At 46.8% G+C, this 16,826-nt stretch overlaps 1 protein-coding gene across 6 annotated transcripts in view; it reads left to right on the plus strand.

Moving 5' to 3' along the window:
- FAR2 (fatty acyl-CoA reductase 2) overlaps positions 1-16,826 on the plus strand; it is a 221,978-nt gene that overhangs the window by 94,361 nt on the left and 110,791 nt on the right. For all 6 annotated transcript variants that reach the window (XM_050965691.1, XM_050965674.1, XM_050965658.1 and 3 more), the window contains one exon: positions 9,125-9,359. In XM_050965691.1, the coding sequence (XP_050821648.1) occupies positions 9,171-9,359 (189 nt within the window). In that variant the 5' untranslated portion in view covers positions 9,125-9,170. The remainder of the gene's footprint in view (positions 1-9,124; positions 9,360-16,826) is intronic.

Here is a 16,826-nt window from a genome sequence, read left to right on the forward strand (position 1 = left end):
TACTATTGTCATAAAATGCTGTGCAGTGTCAGAACTCAAGCCTCTTTCTATATTAACTCTCTCCACCACTTACAGCACAGACCTAAAAATATGGAGCCCCAGAAAGATACTAGGCCAAATTATTTGCTTGTGTAACTTCAGTGACTAAGGTGGAACTACACCATTAGTGAATTTGGCCCAGTGTCTTATTATAGTAGAGCTGAATGACTTTATCCCCTCCTTCTTTTACAGAGACTGAAGATTCAGTCTCCTGTTTTTTCTGCAATGAAATCTGAATAACTTCTGTATGTATTTGCAGCATGGTCTGGGACTCTAAGACCATAGCATGTTCTATTACTTCTGCCTGTCCTGAGGCTCAAAATACTGTGTGAAATTTGTGAAGCATAGCCTGGTGATTTAACAAAGCCTTGACATAAAACCAAAGCATCTCCCATGACAGGCTGAACACCTACTTATATTTGTATACATAAAATTTAACCATGAAAAGATTGCTAGACACACAGCATACATGACACAAAAGCAAGGACATGAAAGGTGAAGCTGTCTTCCCCTTGTAATTTTTGTCCTTCATACCCCTTTCTTTACATTTTGTGGTTGAAGGAATCAGGAAGGTAGAAAAGACACTTTATTTATATACAGTTTATATGTTGGAACTGGACTTCCTTCCAACAAAGCATAGGAGACAGCATGCAACAATGGATCCTTTAAGATTACGGGGATGAAGTCATGTACCAATGAAAGCTCTTCACACATATGTATAATCCCTTCGCTCCACTGATTCACTTCAAACCATGGAATTGCAGTATGCAAATTAGCTTGAGAAGAAGGGTGCTGATTGGTTAAGTAACTTTTGCTGACACCTTAGTGCCACATAAACTTGAGCTATTGGCCTAATCCCGCTATTACCATAACAATGAGATAGCACACTTGCTAATAATTTAGGTTAATTACAAACTAATTTCTTCAGGCGGAGCCTACACACGAGATGCCTTAGTTTTAACCATTATGGAAACTTGGAAGAGTCTATGTTGTTCTTCTATTAACATAATTTATTCTGAAGAGGTATGTGCTGAATTTCTTAAAGGGCCCGTTATTAGTTATTTTAAACTCATAAAGTAATTACCAGATTTAGCAGAAAGATGGACTGAATTGGTCTTTAGTCTCATTGTTTCAGGTTAAGGTTGAAGCATATTTGTGGGGCAGTGTGACGAAGGGAACGTTGCTGTTACCTGTGTAGTACAAGTTTTTTTGGTCAACAGAGGAGGGTTTTTTCCTCAAGGGGTGTCAGTCTGTCATATTTCACCCACACTAAATTAAACTTTATAAAAAGAGAAAATGTAGTGTGTGATACTTTCAGGAATGCCACCTGTTGGTCAGATTTCTGCTCAGAAATTGGGTAAAGGTATATCACTGGCCACAAAACACTGACTGTATTGGAGCTTTAAAAAATCGTTAGTTTGCATTCACCAATGGAAAGCTGGTTCCATTGTTTTCACTGAGCTCACTCTGGTGTTTGAAAATCTGTAATGTAACAGCCTATACATCAGACTTTAGAACTTCCATCACAACCAGAATAAATATATTAAGACACCAGGAAGTTCCCTCTCAGATCAAGAAATAAGTCAACACACTATCACTTACTCCCATACAAGACCAGATTACTCCTTTTCTTTCACTTCAAACCTTTCAGAGACATTTCATTCTTTCAAACTGAAAAAATATTTGCTTTGCTGTTAATATATTACTAGCCCAGTCAGTCAAGTGATGAAAACCCTTAATACCATTTATTACAGTATTCTACAATAATGGCTTAAGCCATTTTTATGACACCGTTGTAAGCTAAAATGCTGAAACAATATTGTAGGGCGTGTTTAGCATGATACTGGGAGTCCAGATCCCTGGAGTTTCTAATCCTAGCTCAAAATGTAGGTTTAGTTTAAAAAAAAATAGAATTTGGAAAAATTTAAGACCAATATTAGTGTCTCCATGTTGTATTTTAAGGATAACCGTGTAAAGAGAGTTGTTTTGTATTTGTAAACCAAACACAGCAATATTGGCACCTTTAAGTGAAATTACCTGATTGCAAACTAAAGTGAAAATGGCTCATTTACTTTCATTATCCGATATGAGAAAAATAAGTAAACAGCATAACTATTCAAAAGTTAAGCCAAATTTTAAAAATTATTTCAATTTTAATAATCCAAAGGAATTATTTGTATTTTGTTTTGTTTTTAAGGGTACATTCTGGATCTGACTCTCCGCTGCCTTGCACCCCCCTATAGTCATTTAAACCTGTGCAAAGTGGGTCTAGAACACCAGCTGATTATAATGTTAACATTTAACTCTTCATGTGTGTAAATGATTATGCAAAGCAATGAAGAATCAGAGCCTTTGGGGTCTGTTCTCGCTTCAGTATACATAAATCAATATTTGTGTGACTCCCACTAATCATTGCTGCAAGCAGAGAGAATAATTGCACACCCTTATATAGACCTCCCCCCCCACAGACATCCATACCCACAAATAAATGTACCTACCTAGCTACATGTAAACAAGCCAGAAAAGGCACATTGACAACGTCGGTGGAACTAAAAGTTGGACATTGGTTCCGTATTAAAGTTCCTGACTCCTGATTCTTCTCTCACGCACTAGTTTTATACCAGGGTAGTTCCATTTACTTCACTGGAGCTACTTCTGATTTACACCAGTGTAAATGAGAGGAGAATCAGCCTTTCTACCTCAAAGGAACACATGATGAGAGCCAGTCTCACAGTAAACACCCTATTTTGCACAGATACAGGGACAGAAGTAGAACTGAGTCACTGCTTTCCCCAAGGAATGCAAAATTCCAAGAGGTTATTAATAAATGGGGAGGGGAAAGGTCTCTTTAAAATTATGACTAATGCCATGGTCCTTTTAAACCAAATCTGATCCAGAGAGGTGGACACATGCCTCCTCTGTCTAGTGTTTTAGCTGAGAATTTGGTGTCATCTTTTCCATCCTGATAAGGTTGCCACCTTTTTTTTTTATCTTGCAGGGCAAATTCCTTGGTATGACACATGGGTATAGTTCATGTATTTGAATTAGAAATGAGCCAGCATAATTAAGTATAATATTGCAGAGCTATTACATTTGATAATTCAGCTGCACCAGTGATTACTTTTCTGGTTCAATCAGGTGTCGAAGTTGTCTGTTGAGTTGCCAGCAATTAATTGTTCAGAAGGGGTTTTCTCCACATTTCAGTGTTTTTTACCTCTCACTCAACTGATCTTAAAATGTGCTAGAAGCTACAGGCTTTGAAATATCCACTTCTCTGTGGCTCTGTATGGGCTAGTTCCTAGGAGCCAGCTAGCAAGCAGTTAATGCCCAGAATTTGAATGTTTTCATGGTGGGCACTGGACTCTTATACAACAGCCAAATGAGCTTGCATATTGCTTTTGCAATGTAAGCTTTTATAGTGTCATTTGTAACTGAAATCATGATGAAGCCATACAGTTCCGATGCATAGATCCAGAAATACGGTACACATTATTCAGATTATGGTTATTAATAATGTCCACAGCTTTTACACTTTGTCTTTTCACAAGGTCAAACCAAATCAATGTAATCCAAAAGGGAAGATAAATTCTCATTGTAAAACTGTGGCCTAACCTTAAAATAAATCAGTAAGACCAAGGCCATTCTGTAAAACAGAAGTTGTGTGAGCATTCACTGTCTTGAATGGAAATAAAATACCTTATCAATTATTTTTTTTGCAATGGTGTATCTTGAATGTTCTAGGCTTAAACACTGCAAACTGCATCAATTTGTGGATTCTTGTGCTAGCTCAGGACCCCATTTAAGTGAAGAAGTCTCCAGAGGTTCTGGAATCTGCCTGTTATGAGCCAGCTTGCAGGATCAGGGTCCTGATTTGTCATTTTGCCAACTCAATAACTTATAACTTCTACATGTATAAATACTCACAGTGATAATAAGTAACATGGATCCACAACATAAAAGAGCACTGTGTTGTCAAGGTCTATCCTAGTTAAGGAAGGAGAAAAAATGTATCAGCAGAGATGCCCTTAATATCATAAACAGTGTGTCTTGTTTCATTTTTCGGAGTTTCTTCTGTTTCAGAGGCCTTGCCTGAGCAGTGTCTTGATATTGACACACAATCTCATCTCTGATGCCTGATCTCAGACTCCTGTATTATGTCCCATAAAAAGTGACTTGGTTTGCTGGATAGAAATTAGAGACATCAGATCAAAGCCAGGCAAATAAGCCAGGATTTTTTGATTCAGTTCCACAGTATCAGTTTCTGTACATTTCAGTGATACTGGGTGGAAGCTTTCTGTGCTGTTGTGGGGTGGTTGGGTGCACAATTGCAGAGTGTTGCATGATCCAGTTTGTAGCACAGAGCACTTAAAATGTGCGTCTTTGTTAGTGAAACATGCATAGGTTTCATACATGAGCAGTCTGATGCAATGACATAGTCTGATATTATAAAATGACTACAGTGATTAAACCAATTTGAACACAGTGAGATTGCAGGGAGAGGAATTGCCTGGGCAACTTAATATTTTTTTACAAATGGTATGCATTTGTATAGCTCTGTCCTGTAGCTGCAGATGATCAAATGTCCTTGATATCATATGTGCACACCAGTATCAGTCCTGAGAGCCCTTACATCATTACAGACTCAAACCTGTAGTTAATTAATTGAATTTCAAACAAATCTATATTCTGTAATTTGAAGAAGTACTTCTGTGGTACAAAACTTACTCACACAGCTGTTTAACTTGTTTTGCCAATGAGCTAGTCTTCAATATTAAAAACCAGATAATTCTACTAAAATGTACATTGGTACATAGATTCTAAACCTTACATTGTAGGAAAGAACTCAATGGTGGTCATCTTTCCTAATGTCATCATCCACTAGTGATGCAGAGGAGCTTCATCCTAAGTTATAGCACATAACCACTATTTTGAGTCTCTTTTATTTTCCCATGTTTCCTGCTATGCATAGGTGCTGGAACTAGGGGTTCTGGGGGTGCTGCCGCACGCCCTGGCTTGAAGTGGTTTCCATTATATACCATTTGGTTCATTGGCTCTCAGCACCCCCACTATGCAAATTGTTCCAGCACCTCTGCTGCTATATTGACAATTATTTATAATTTTGTTTAATTACAATCTAATGTACAATTGAAGATAGTCGTTAGTAAGTCTTAACTAATATGGAAAGGTTGAAGGATGACAAATCAGCCCCTTGTTAGCAAAAGGGGTCCAGAAAAAGAGAAGCTGAATTTTTGAAATATCAAATTTTTGAATTATACTAACCAATCAATTTGATGGCAGTCCCAGAAATACTGAAATTCTATCAAGCCTGTCACTCCTGAAAATAGGAAGTAAGCAGTCTTGAAAATTTTACCTGGTTCTCCTACTTTTGAACACTCATTTTAATGCATAAAATATGAATAGTAGGACTTTCAACTGTTGGTAGTGGGATGCTATGGCCAAAAGAGCTAATGCGATCCTGGGGTGCATAGACTGGGGAATATCAAGTGGGAGCAGAGAGGTTATTTTAACCGGTGCATTTGACACTGGTGCATCCGTTGCTGAACTACTGTGTCCAGTTCTGGTGCCTACAATTCAAGGATGTTGATATATTGGAGAGAGTTCAGAGAAGAGCCATGAGAATGATGAAAGGATTAGACAACAAGCTTTTTAGCGATAGACTTACGGAGCTCAATCTGTTTAGCTTAACAAAGAGAAGGTTAAGGGCTGACTTGATGGCAGTTGATAGGTATCGACAGGGGGAATAAATATTTAATATTGGGCTCTTCAGTCTAACAGAAGGTACAGCATGATCCAATGGCTGAAAACTGAACCCCCAGGCACATTTTGACCAGAAATAAGACAATTTTTTAACAGCGAAGGTAATTAACTGCTGGAACAATTTCTCAAGAGTCATGCTAGATTTTCCATCACTGGCAATTTTTAAATCAAGATGGGCTGTTTTTCTAAAAGATCTGCTCTAGGAATTATTTCTTGGAAGTTCTATGGCCTATGCTATACAAGAGATCAGACTGGATGATCACAATGGTCCTTTGTGGCCTTGGAATCTATGAATACAACTGATAGCCCAGAGGATAAATACAATCATAGCACAACTGGCATCATTATTAGCAGAAAGCCTCATGGTCAAGGACTATATAGATCAGGAGTCTCAAACTCAAATGACCACGAGGGCCAAATGAGGACTAGTACATTGGCCCAAGGACCGCATTACTGACACCTCCCCCCAACCCCCGCTGCCCTCGACCCTGCCCCCACTCCACCCCTTCCAAAAGGCCCTGCTCCTGCCACGCCTCTTCCCACCACTTACCTGCCCCCATACCAATCCCTTCCCTGAAATCCCCACCCCAACTCCGCCCCTTCCCTGCCCCTAGGGAGTGCAGGAGGGGTATGGTGTGTGGCAGGGGCTCAGGGCAGGGAGGTGGGGTGTGGGGCACAGCAGGGTTGAGGGGTGTGGCAGGGGTCAGGGCAGGGGATCGGGGTACAGGAGGGGTGTGGCAGGGGGCTCAGGGCAGGGGATCAGGGTACAGGAGGAGTGCAGCAGGAGGCTAAAGGCAGTGGGTTGGGGTGTGGGGTGCAGGAGGGGTATGGGGTGCGGTAGGTGGCTCAAAGCAGGGGATCGGGTGCAGGGTGCAGCAGGGGGCTCAAGGCAGGAGGTCAGGGTGCAGGGTACAGCAGGGGGTCGGGGTGCAGCAGAGGGCTCAGGGCAGTGGTTTGGGGTGCAGGAGGGGTGTGGCAGGGGTTAGGGTGCAGAGTGCGGCAAGGGGCTCAGGGCACGGGGTTTGACTGCAGGAAGGATTCGAGGGGTAAGCTCTGGCCCAGTGCACACCGGGGGCAGGGCAGGATCCCTGCCTGCCCTGCCCCTCCCCGCCCCCTTAATGCACCGCTCGGGGAAGCAGCTGGAACGTGGAGGAGCAGTGGCACAGGGGTGTGGGTTGCTGTTGCTTCAGGCACCGCCTCCAGCATCTCCCATTGGCTGGGAACGGGGAACCACGGCCAATGGGAGATGCTGGGGGCGGGGCCTGAAGCAACACCAATACACACCCCTGCGCCTCTCCTCCCCCAGGTTCCATCTGCTTCCCAGAGTGGCGCGGGGGCAGGGCAGGCAGGCAGGCAGGGATTAATAGATAATTAGATTACCAGTAATACAGCAAATAGATAAGAAATCTGTGCTCAGGAGAAACCCAGTGTGATGAGAGAAACAGAGGATGCATGTGTGTCTACATTGCATGTAAAGCCCGGGTCTTTGGGACCTGGACTTGTGGACTCTGTGTTTCCAAGCCCGTGCTTGAGCATCCACATTGCATTGTATACCTGGGTTTTCAATTGTTGGCCCCAGGTCTGACTTGGGTGAGTGGCTTGAGTTACATCCACACTGCAAAATGACAGGGCTTGGATCCCAGTCACAGCAGGACTCGGGTTCTAACCCACCTCCCTAGCAGGGTCCAAAGGCCTGGGTCCTGAGTGCTTGCTGACCCAGGTCAGCCTGATTTGTGCATGGATGGAAGGGGAACTCGGGCTCAAACCTGAGTCAGAGCCCGTGCTTAGGGCATGTCTGCAACAGAAAATGTGTGGCACTGAGTCTCAGAGCCTAAGTCAATTGACTCAGTCTTGTGGGCCTTGGGCTGTGGGGCTAAAAATTGTAGTGTAGATGTTTATGCTCAAGCTGGAGCCTGGGCTCTGAGATCCACTCACCTTACCAGGTTTATCCAAATGAACCCATTTCCAAATCACAGGTGGTAGGAAAAGATTGGCCCCATGGGAAGGTGGCTGTCCAAGGTGAACTTTTTATGCTGGGACACAATCCCAGTTGATTTGACACAGTGTAGTCTGGTGGATAAGATATTCATTAGGGGGTCTGAGTTCTGTTCCCTGTCAGTCAGCTGATCGACTGCGTGAACATTAACAAGTCTCTGCGCCTCTGTTTCCCATCCTGCTGTTTGTCTGTCTTGTCTATTTTGGCTGTAAACTCTTCAAGGCAGTAACTGTCTCTTACTATGTGTATGGACAGTGCCTAGCTTACTCTAGATTGCATCCTCTAGATAAGGGGTGGGCAAACTTTATGGCCTGAGGGCCACATCGGGTTTCCGAAATTGTATGGAGGGCTGGTTAGGGGAGGCTGTGCCCCCATCTAACCCCCCCCCGCTTCTTACCCTCTAACGGCCGCCCCAGGACTCCTGCCCCATCCAACCCCCCCCCCATTCCCTTCCCTGATGGCCCCCCCGGGACCCCTGTCCCATCCACCCCTCCTTGTCCCCTGACCGCCCCTGGAGCCCCTGCCCCTGACTGCCCTCCACCGCCCCATCCAACCCCCCTCTCCTTCCTGACTGCCCCCCTGGGATCCCTGCCGCCATTCAATCCCCCTGTTCCCTACCCTCTGACTGCCCCGACCCCTGTCCACACCCCTACTCCCTGACCACCACCCCGAACTCCCCTGCCCTCTATCCAAGCCCCGCCATCCGGTCTCTGCCCCCTTACTGCGCTGTCTGGAGTACTGGTGGCTGGTGGCATTACAGCTGCGCTGCCCAGGGCACCATACAGATGGGAGCCAGCCACGCCATGCCACTACACAGCACAGAGCACCGGGTCAGGCTGCGGCTCTGCTGCTGCGCTGCCTGGAAGGAGTTTGCAGCCCTGACACCCAGAGCATTACGCTGGTGGAGCAGTGAGCTGAGGCTGCGGAGGAGGGGGTTAGCCGCCCAGGGGCCAGGCAGGAGGGTCCCAGGGGCTGGATGTGCCCCATGGGCTGTAGTTTGCCCACCTCTGATCTAGATGCTACAGTAATATAAATAGTAATATGGAGGCTAAGGCTACACTGGAGTTTAGGCTTTGCAGGTTCATGAGTTTGTGTGGTCCATGTTCAATCCTCTATTTAAATAAAAAATCATTAAAGTTGCCGCTGATTGGTCTGCTGTGGGATCTGCCTCAGCTAACAGACTGAAAAGGCTGTTGCAGATGTCAGCTAGCATGGTCTGGCGTGGGCCCTATTGGTCCTCAAGTGTGCACTGTATTCTTAGTCAAACTTCCCAGCATCCAATCTCTTGCTCTGTTACTGATTTCCCCTCAGGAACCCCCTGCAGAAAGTCAGAAGGAGGACAGAGAGAGAGCGCACCATGTCTTCAATTGCAGCTTATTACAATGGAAAGACCGTACTCATCACAGGAGCCACAGGTTTTATGGGCAAAGTACTGATGGAAAAGCTGCTGCGCTCCAGCCCTGATGTGGAAGCTGTTTATATCCTCGTGAGGCCAAAGGCAGGACAATCAATGCAGGAGAGAGTGGCAAATATGGTGAAATCTAAGGTAGGTTGCTGCATTTTACAAAGAAATCTAAACTGAAATCCACAGGGCAATTAAATGTGTGTAGAGTAGATGACAATATGTTATATTTCACCTGTTGAGGACAGTATCACTCTTCTGCTACAAAACTTACATAGGTTTAGTATGGAAAAATAAGCTGCACACAGAACACTTAAATGCTATACAGGATTTGAAAACTATATATATTTTTATTTTTTTATTGATTTTTATATGGAAAATAATAATTCCCAATGAACATCAAAAACATGTTGACATCAATGTGGTGAGACTGTGTGAAATCATCATAATCACAATGTAAATTTGGTGCATCCATAACAAATTTCAGTGACATTTAACAAATGTTGTCATTGTAAACATGGTGACATTTATCAGCCATTAACTAAATCTTCTCTCCCTCACCCCCTTAGGAAAACTGAACACTGCTCAAACATAAATAAAATTCAAAGTACTCCCCCCCTGTGGGATCTCCCTGCCCTTCTTAGGGCTGTTGAACCACCACAGCATCAACAGGTGCTAACAATTATGATACTTTTCTTCTTTCATAGGGCACAACAGTAAAGCTGATAAACCAATGAAGGGACTTGTAGTCCATTCACATCCCAGTATCCATCAGTGCCAGTTACAGGATCAACCTCAATTATGAAACATTAAAAATACTGGGAAACATTAGTGTACAGAGGGTATATTGAGGCTACAAGTAGCAGCCATGGGAGAATTTAGAGCATCTAAAACTCTGTCCTGGGCAAAACTGACTAGAAGGATGCTATTTGATGTACCATTAGTGGTCCCCAGGGAGTTAAAGACTTAACAAGCAGGGCCAGGAGGAGGAAGGGATGTTGTGAATTTTTTTTCTTTGCTGTTTCCTTGTGGCCTGGAACTAGAATTGCATACTTACCTGCAGAGGTAACTTACATCTAGCAAATGGTTCAGTTGAGAAGTGTCCTATTGTTTGCTTTTTGCAAATCTGGCAAATACATATTTTTTCTATCATTTTGCCTTCAGTGAATATAATTTTCCACATAGTTCTACGGCCTTCTTCATTGACGACTGCAGCTACATTTGTCATAATAAAACAACAAAAGTCCAAATGCAGTCCTTTCCCACAAAATAAAGTGAAGGATATTATTTTTACAGGACTTCTAAAAGCTCTGTTTGCATTTCCTGTGACAAATATTTATGACCTATTTGCTCAATAGCTCAGCACAGGATACTGTTATTGTTAGCTTTAGGTAAGGTTCCTTAGTAGCTATTTTATTGTTGCAGTTGTCAGTTACTAGATTTACCCTCCTTTTGTAATGTGTGTCAGCAGTTTTAGACATGCCAACAACATAGGGGACTTGATAACCTCTTCTTGAACTTTACAGCAATATGCTTCAGTGGGCTCCAAAGGAGTAAATGTTAAAGAAAATCAGCAGATAAGTTTCTGGAAGTTAGTGTAATGCTCAGAAATCATGCAAGTTGAGGGTGGTCCAGATCAGTAATCAGATGTCATGCAAGAGGTCCAATAGCCAGGAGATTCTGTCCAAGGGAGAGGTACATCAAGGCTGCTGGCGAGGCTTGGTGAGATAGCAAGGCAAGATCGAGTGACGGAGTAAGACAGGGTCAGGCAAGGTGACACAGCAGGACCAAGCAGGATCCAAGTAGCAGGCAATGGCTTGTTGCTCAGACAAGGTCAGGAAGGAAGCAGGAAGTTTATATATAGCCACCACCCAGTCAGGGTGAAGACCATGTGGCCAATCAGGTAGCAGGTTATAGAACCCTGGAAGTTGGCGCACACAAATATGTGATTTCCTTGGCAATTGGAGGGGTCGGTGTGGTGCAACAACTAAGGCTGCTTCCCAAGAAGCGAGTGGACCTAGGTTTATGACCAGGTATTTGAGATCAGAGGCCTAATGATTAGGGGTGATAGTGTTTGAAGGAGAAAATCCCAAAGGGTGTGTTCAAATTGATTCCTGTCCCTTCCAGGAGGTGGTTTTCTGTTGATGATGTTCATTTAAAAATAAAAAAAAACATTCAGTGTTTTGGAAAAAATAACTGTTTTCCTTCCTAGAGAAATGGTGTGTGACCAAGAGTTGGACTTGCTAAATTTATCTGTCTACCTAAAGAGTATTCCTTTGTACATAAACATACTGCAGTATAAAGGCCTGATCCAAAGCCCACTGAATTCAGTGGAATCCTCCCAAGTGATATCTACAAGCACAATATTGGAATGTTCATTAAATATCCTTTAAACATGTTGAATGCCATAGAGCTAGTCTGTGCTGAATATAAAATCTTAGTCCCTGGTACTGAGCCAGTATTTACTGTACAGCTGCATGTCTAAGAGAGCAGTTCGTGAGAGGCAGGTGCACAGGGATGAGTTGTCTCTGTATTCCTCTGAGACTGAGAAAGACCTCAGCAATGCCAGCCATGTTCAAACTAACACTCCCTTCTTGGAGGCCCTACACCAGCTCCAGCAATTCTCTGAGCCAAAGAGCACTGCATCGGACTCTAGTTAGAATCCCACCATCCTGGTCCTTTATTATCCAGAGGGAGAACTGTTGCTATTCGGGAATATCAGTTCCCCCCCTACTTACAGTGTGACTAGGGCAAGAGGCTGTTTAAATAGTACATTACTCCCAGTATGTAAACTACTTCTTCAAGCGATTGCTCATGTCCATTCAACTTAGGCGTGTGTGATCACCACATGCACTGGTGCCGGGAGTTTCTCCCTCAGCAGTATCTGTAGGGGCCTGGCTCCAGCACCCCCTGGAGTAGCGCACACATGCCGTGGTATATAGGGCGCCACCGTGTCCCCCACCCTCAGTTCCTTCTTGCCACCAGTGATGGTGCTGTAACTGTTGCCACTTCAGTTAGTGCTGTAGCTGCTCGTTTGTACAAACTAGTTATCTCCTGTATTATACTATGTATAGTGTTTTATTAGTGTTTATAAATCCCTTAGCTATAGTTCGAGACTTTGTAGGTCCCAAATGGTACTTTGCCTCGGGACAGGGCATGCCCCGATCCCCAGGCTTTAAGTCCTATGATCGCTGCAAGAGGCTCATGCCCTTTAGTGATACACGCAGCAGTTGTCTGCATTGTTTGGGCGAAGGAAACGTTAATGAAAAGTGAAAAATTTGCAAGTCCTTCAAGCCAAGGACTAAGAAGGAGCACAAGATTCGTTTCAGAGCGCTCCGGATGGAGTCGGCACTCACCCCGGCACTGGAACAATGCTCCAACTCAGTGCAGAGTACTGAGACCTCAATGCACAGCGCCCCACCGGGACCATCCACTAGTCAGCACTGGTCTCCATCCGTGGCTCCAACCAAGAAGCCAAAAAAAGGAGGACGAGGCTGGTCTCCAACCTCCCACAAGGGGAAAGGATAAGACTGGGTGTGAGCAAGGTCCCATGCCGGACAACTCTTCACCGACATCGGGATCTCAGGCCCAAGACTGATGGAGTGGAGTGGAGTGATGTAGCCCATCCCACTCCCTGCTAGCTACTCCGGAGAGTGGCAGAGGCCTCCATTAGCTCCGCGTGCCATCCACGCCGGTGGCCCTGCAGGCAGTGCAGGAGATCACATTCCTCCCGGTGCCAACCAGACCGGCTCCTGTGGTTTCCCAGTCACAGGGTACACCCGCGTTCAGACCACATCCGTCCCTGCTTCAGCGGCACCATTCTCCATCGCGGGGGACGTCCTGCCAGCGCTTGCCCTCCCATAGCCGCCATGTATCTGACCGCGATAGGCAGACACAGCGCAGGCCCATTCAGTCCCCAAACGTTGGGCAGAGAGGCTTGAAGCACAGCTCGCTGGCCACTGGGTGCAGACCTTTGGAGGAGGCACCCCCCACCCCCAGCAGGAGTACCAGTCCCAGCACCTGATATCTCCGAGACCGTGGTACCGCTCCAGGGACCCATCAAAGGATCGACGGTACCATTCCTCAGATCGTTGCTGATCCCCTAGGAGGGCATCATTGCATGCGGGTGCTTCCTGGCACTGGGCCTGCTCCAACTCCTGATCCTGCTCATCATCCTGGTACCACTCATCAAGCGCGAGACATAGGTTGGTGGCTCCACGCCGTCGTGGATCCATCGAATGCCACCGATCCTGAAGACTCTGCTCCAGATGGAACTCTAGGCAAAGTGACAGGCACCAGTCGGGACAGACCCACTGTTCTGCTCCATTCTGGTCACCTGGGAGCGACCGCTCAGGATCCAGCCCTGGTTTGAAGCAAGGTTCCCTGATGGTGGGACAGGCTCCGGTACTGGCAGTACCACCTACATTGCTGGCACCGAAACCGGACCCATGGCCTCAGGCACAGTGGCTGGCGCCATGGTACCCATGGAATCTGTGGGGGTTCACCCAGTCATCTCAGGCTACCCGCTCAGTGTCTGGAGCCTCGGAAAGTCTAGCTGCCTCTCTCTCCCGCCCTCCTCTGGCGCATGAAGCCTTGGATGCGAGGACCCTGCAAGTCCAAGAGGGAGCAGGGGCGTAAACCACTGGGCCACCAATGGTTGTGGTGGACCCTATGGCACCGGCATCTTTCTCGTCGCCACCAGACGAGGCTATAATGGAACCCCCTCCCCCGATTCCTCCAGATAACGCTAAAGCACACCAGGAACTAATGAAGAGGGTCACTGCCAACCTCGGTCTTCAGGCAGAGGGGACAGATGAGCCCTCAGACTCTCTCTTCGATGTCTTCTGCTTCAGAGCACGGGACCAGGGTGGCTCTGCCCCTTCATGATGGGTCTTCAAGATCACTAATGCCCTGTGGCAAATTCCCTCCTCCCTGCCACCCTTCTTCAAGAGGGCTGAGCGCAAGTACTTTGTGCCATCCAAAGACCACGAGTACCTGTACACCCACCCAGCTCCCAACTCCCTAGTTGCAGAAGCCGTTAACCACGGAGCGACAAGGTCAAACCAGGGCTACCCCTAAGAACAAAGACTCTGAGAGACTAGACTTGTTTAGGCATACAGTTTATTCATCCTCTAGCCTCCAGTTGAGGGTGGCCAACCATCAGGCCCTCCTGGGATGCTGTGATTTTAACATGTGGTGAGCCAGGTTTGAGGGATCTCTTTCTGAGGCTTCTAGGAAGGTGTTCTGGCTATTATGGAGGAGGGCATGACTGCGGCCAAGGCGACACTCCAGAGACGTCAGATGCGGCGGACACTGTTGCCCGAACCATGGCCTCAGCCGTCGACATGCATCAGGCATCCTGGCTGCTCCTCTCTGGCTTGTCCATGGATGCTCAGCAGTCAATACAAGACTTTCCCTTCGATGGGCAAGCCCTGTTTGTGGAACAGATGGACAATAAACTCCATGGCCTAAAGGACTTCCACACAACACTTAAAACGCTGGACCTGTATGTTCCCAGCCCTGCTCACAAGTGTTTAAGCTGCAGCAGCCTCAGGGCCAGGGGACCTTCCCTCACCAGGAGCCTCCCCATAAGAAATCCAGAGGCTACAAGTGGTCTCTCAGTTGAGCTCGGCCCGCAATAAGCATGTGGACAAGCACTTGTTTTGAGGGTATGCCCGAGGGCGATATACCGGACAGTTCCCAGGATCCTCCCTCTCTTATTTTTGCCAACTGCCTTTCTCCTTTCCTCTCTGTGTGGGCATCTATAACATCGGACCGATGGGTCCTCAGTACGGTGGCGTGGGGTTACACCCTTCAGTTGCTTTCTACCCCTCCTTGCCACCCTCCCCTCCCCATCCCTCTTCAGGGACCATTCTCAGGAGAGTCTCCTCATTCAGGAGGTAGAGGGGTTGCTGCAGCTAGATGCGGTGGTGTTTGTTCCTCCAGAATTCAGGAACGGGGGAGGTCCATGAGCTATCCTGGACCTGTGAGACCTGAACTGCTTCCTAGCAAAGCTGAAGTTCTGCATGGTCTCCCTGGCCTCAGTCATCTCCTCCCTGGATCCAAGAGACTGATACGCTGCCCTTGATCTGAAGGATGTGTACTTTCACATCATCGTCTTTGAGGGACAGAGACGCATCCTCCATTTTATGGTAGGTCCCAACCTCCATCAGTTTGCGGTCCCCTCGTTTGGCCTAGCGACAGCATCGCAGGTATTTACCAAGTGCATGTCGATGATGGCTGCCTACCTCAGATGTCGGAGTGTCCAGATCTACCTGTATCTCAATGACTGGCTAGTCAAGGGCAGAGCAGGTCCCATGTCCAAAGGGATGTTGTGATAGCCACTTGCCATCACCTCAGCCTGTTGGTGAATGACAAAAAATCAACATTAGTTCCAGTACAGAGGATAGAGTTCAGTGGAGTGGTGCTCAACTCGACCTGTGCCAGGATGTTCCTGCCACTGGAGAGATTCAGGGCACTGATGGGCTTCATTGTGGAAGTCTCCGCATTTCCCCTGACCATGGCCAGGGTTTGCCTGCACCTCCTAGGTCACATGGCAGCATGTACATATGTAATGTGCCACGCCAGGCTCCGGATGCAACCCCTGCAGCAGTGGCTTGCGATGGTCTACTCCCAGTCTAAGGACCACCTGGAGAAGGTTGTTACCATCTCTGCGGCAGTACTAACCTCACTGTGATGGTGGACCGACCCCGGGAAAGTCCTGGAAGTGCTGGCGCACTACTCACTCAGTCGAGTTGGATTCGAATGCCTCGGACATCGGCTGGGGGGGCACACCTCAGCACCCTTCAGACCCAAAGTATGTGGTCCCCAGAGGAATCGGCGCTACAAATAAACGTCAAAGAGCTCAGGGCAGTGCTCAGAGCATGTGCGGTCTTCCTACCTCACCTGTCAGGCAGAGTAGTCAGAGTCCTCACGGACAACACAGCCTCAATGTTCTACATCAACAGGCAAGGTGGAGTGCAATCCTTGACCCTCTGCCAAGAGATACTCTGTCTCTGGGACTTCTGCATTGACCATGGAATTCATCTAGATGCGTGTCACCTTCCAGGTGCCAGGAAGATGCTAGCAGATCACCTAAGGAGGGACTTCTCTCACCATGAGTGGGTGCTCCATCCGGAGGTAGCCTGCATGATCTTCCAGAGATCTTCTAGAACTCCCCAAGTGGATTTGTTCACCACCAGGCAGAAAAGGAGGTGCCTTTGGGGTTTGGGCGTGGGCTCCCTCTCTGATGCCTTCCCCCTGCCATGGGCAGGAAGCCTGATGTACACGTTCCCTTTGATTCCACTCATCAGCAAAGTCCTAACAAAAAATCAAGAGAGGCAAGGTGCGGGTTATCATGATTGCCCCAGCGTGGCCTCGCCAGCATTGGTTCGGGATGTTATTGAGCTTGTCAGTGACTCCTCCCTGGCCCCTTTTGAACTGACCGGACCTGCTGTCACAGGATTATGGTCGACTCTTGCTCTCCAACCTTGCGTCCCAGCGTGGATGTTGCATGGCTGAACTCAGATGAATGGGCCTGTTCAGAAGGGGTCCAGAAGGTCCTCCTTGAGAGGAGAAAGCCCTCGACTAGGCTGACAAACCTGGCAAAGG

Source organism: Gopherus flavomarginatus, chromosome 1 (genome assembly GCF_025201925.1).
Source record: "Gopherus flavomarginatus isolate rGopFla2 chromosome 1, rGopFla2.mat.asm, whole genome shotgun sequence".
NCBI lineage: Eukaryota > Metazoa > Chordata > Testudines > Testudinidae > Gopherus > Gopherus flavomarginatus.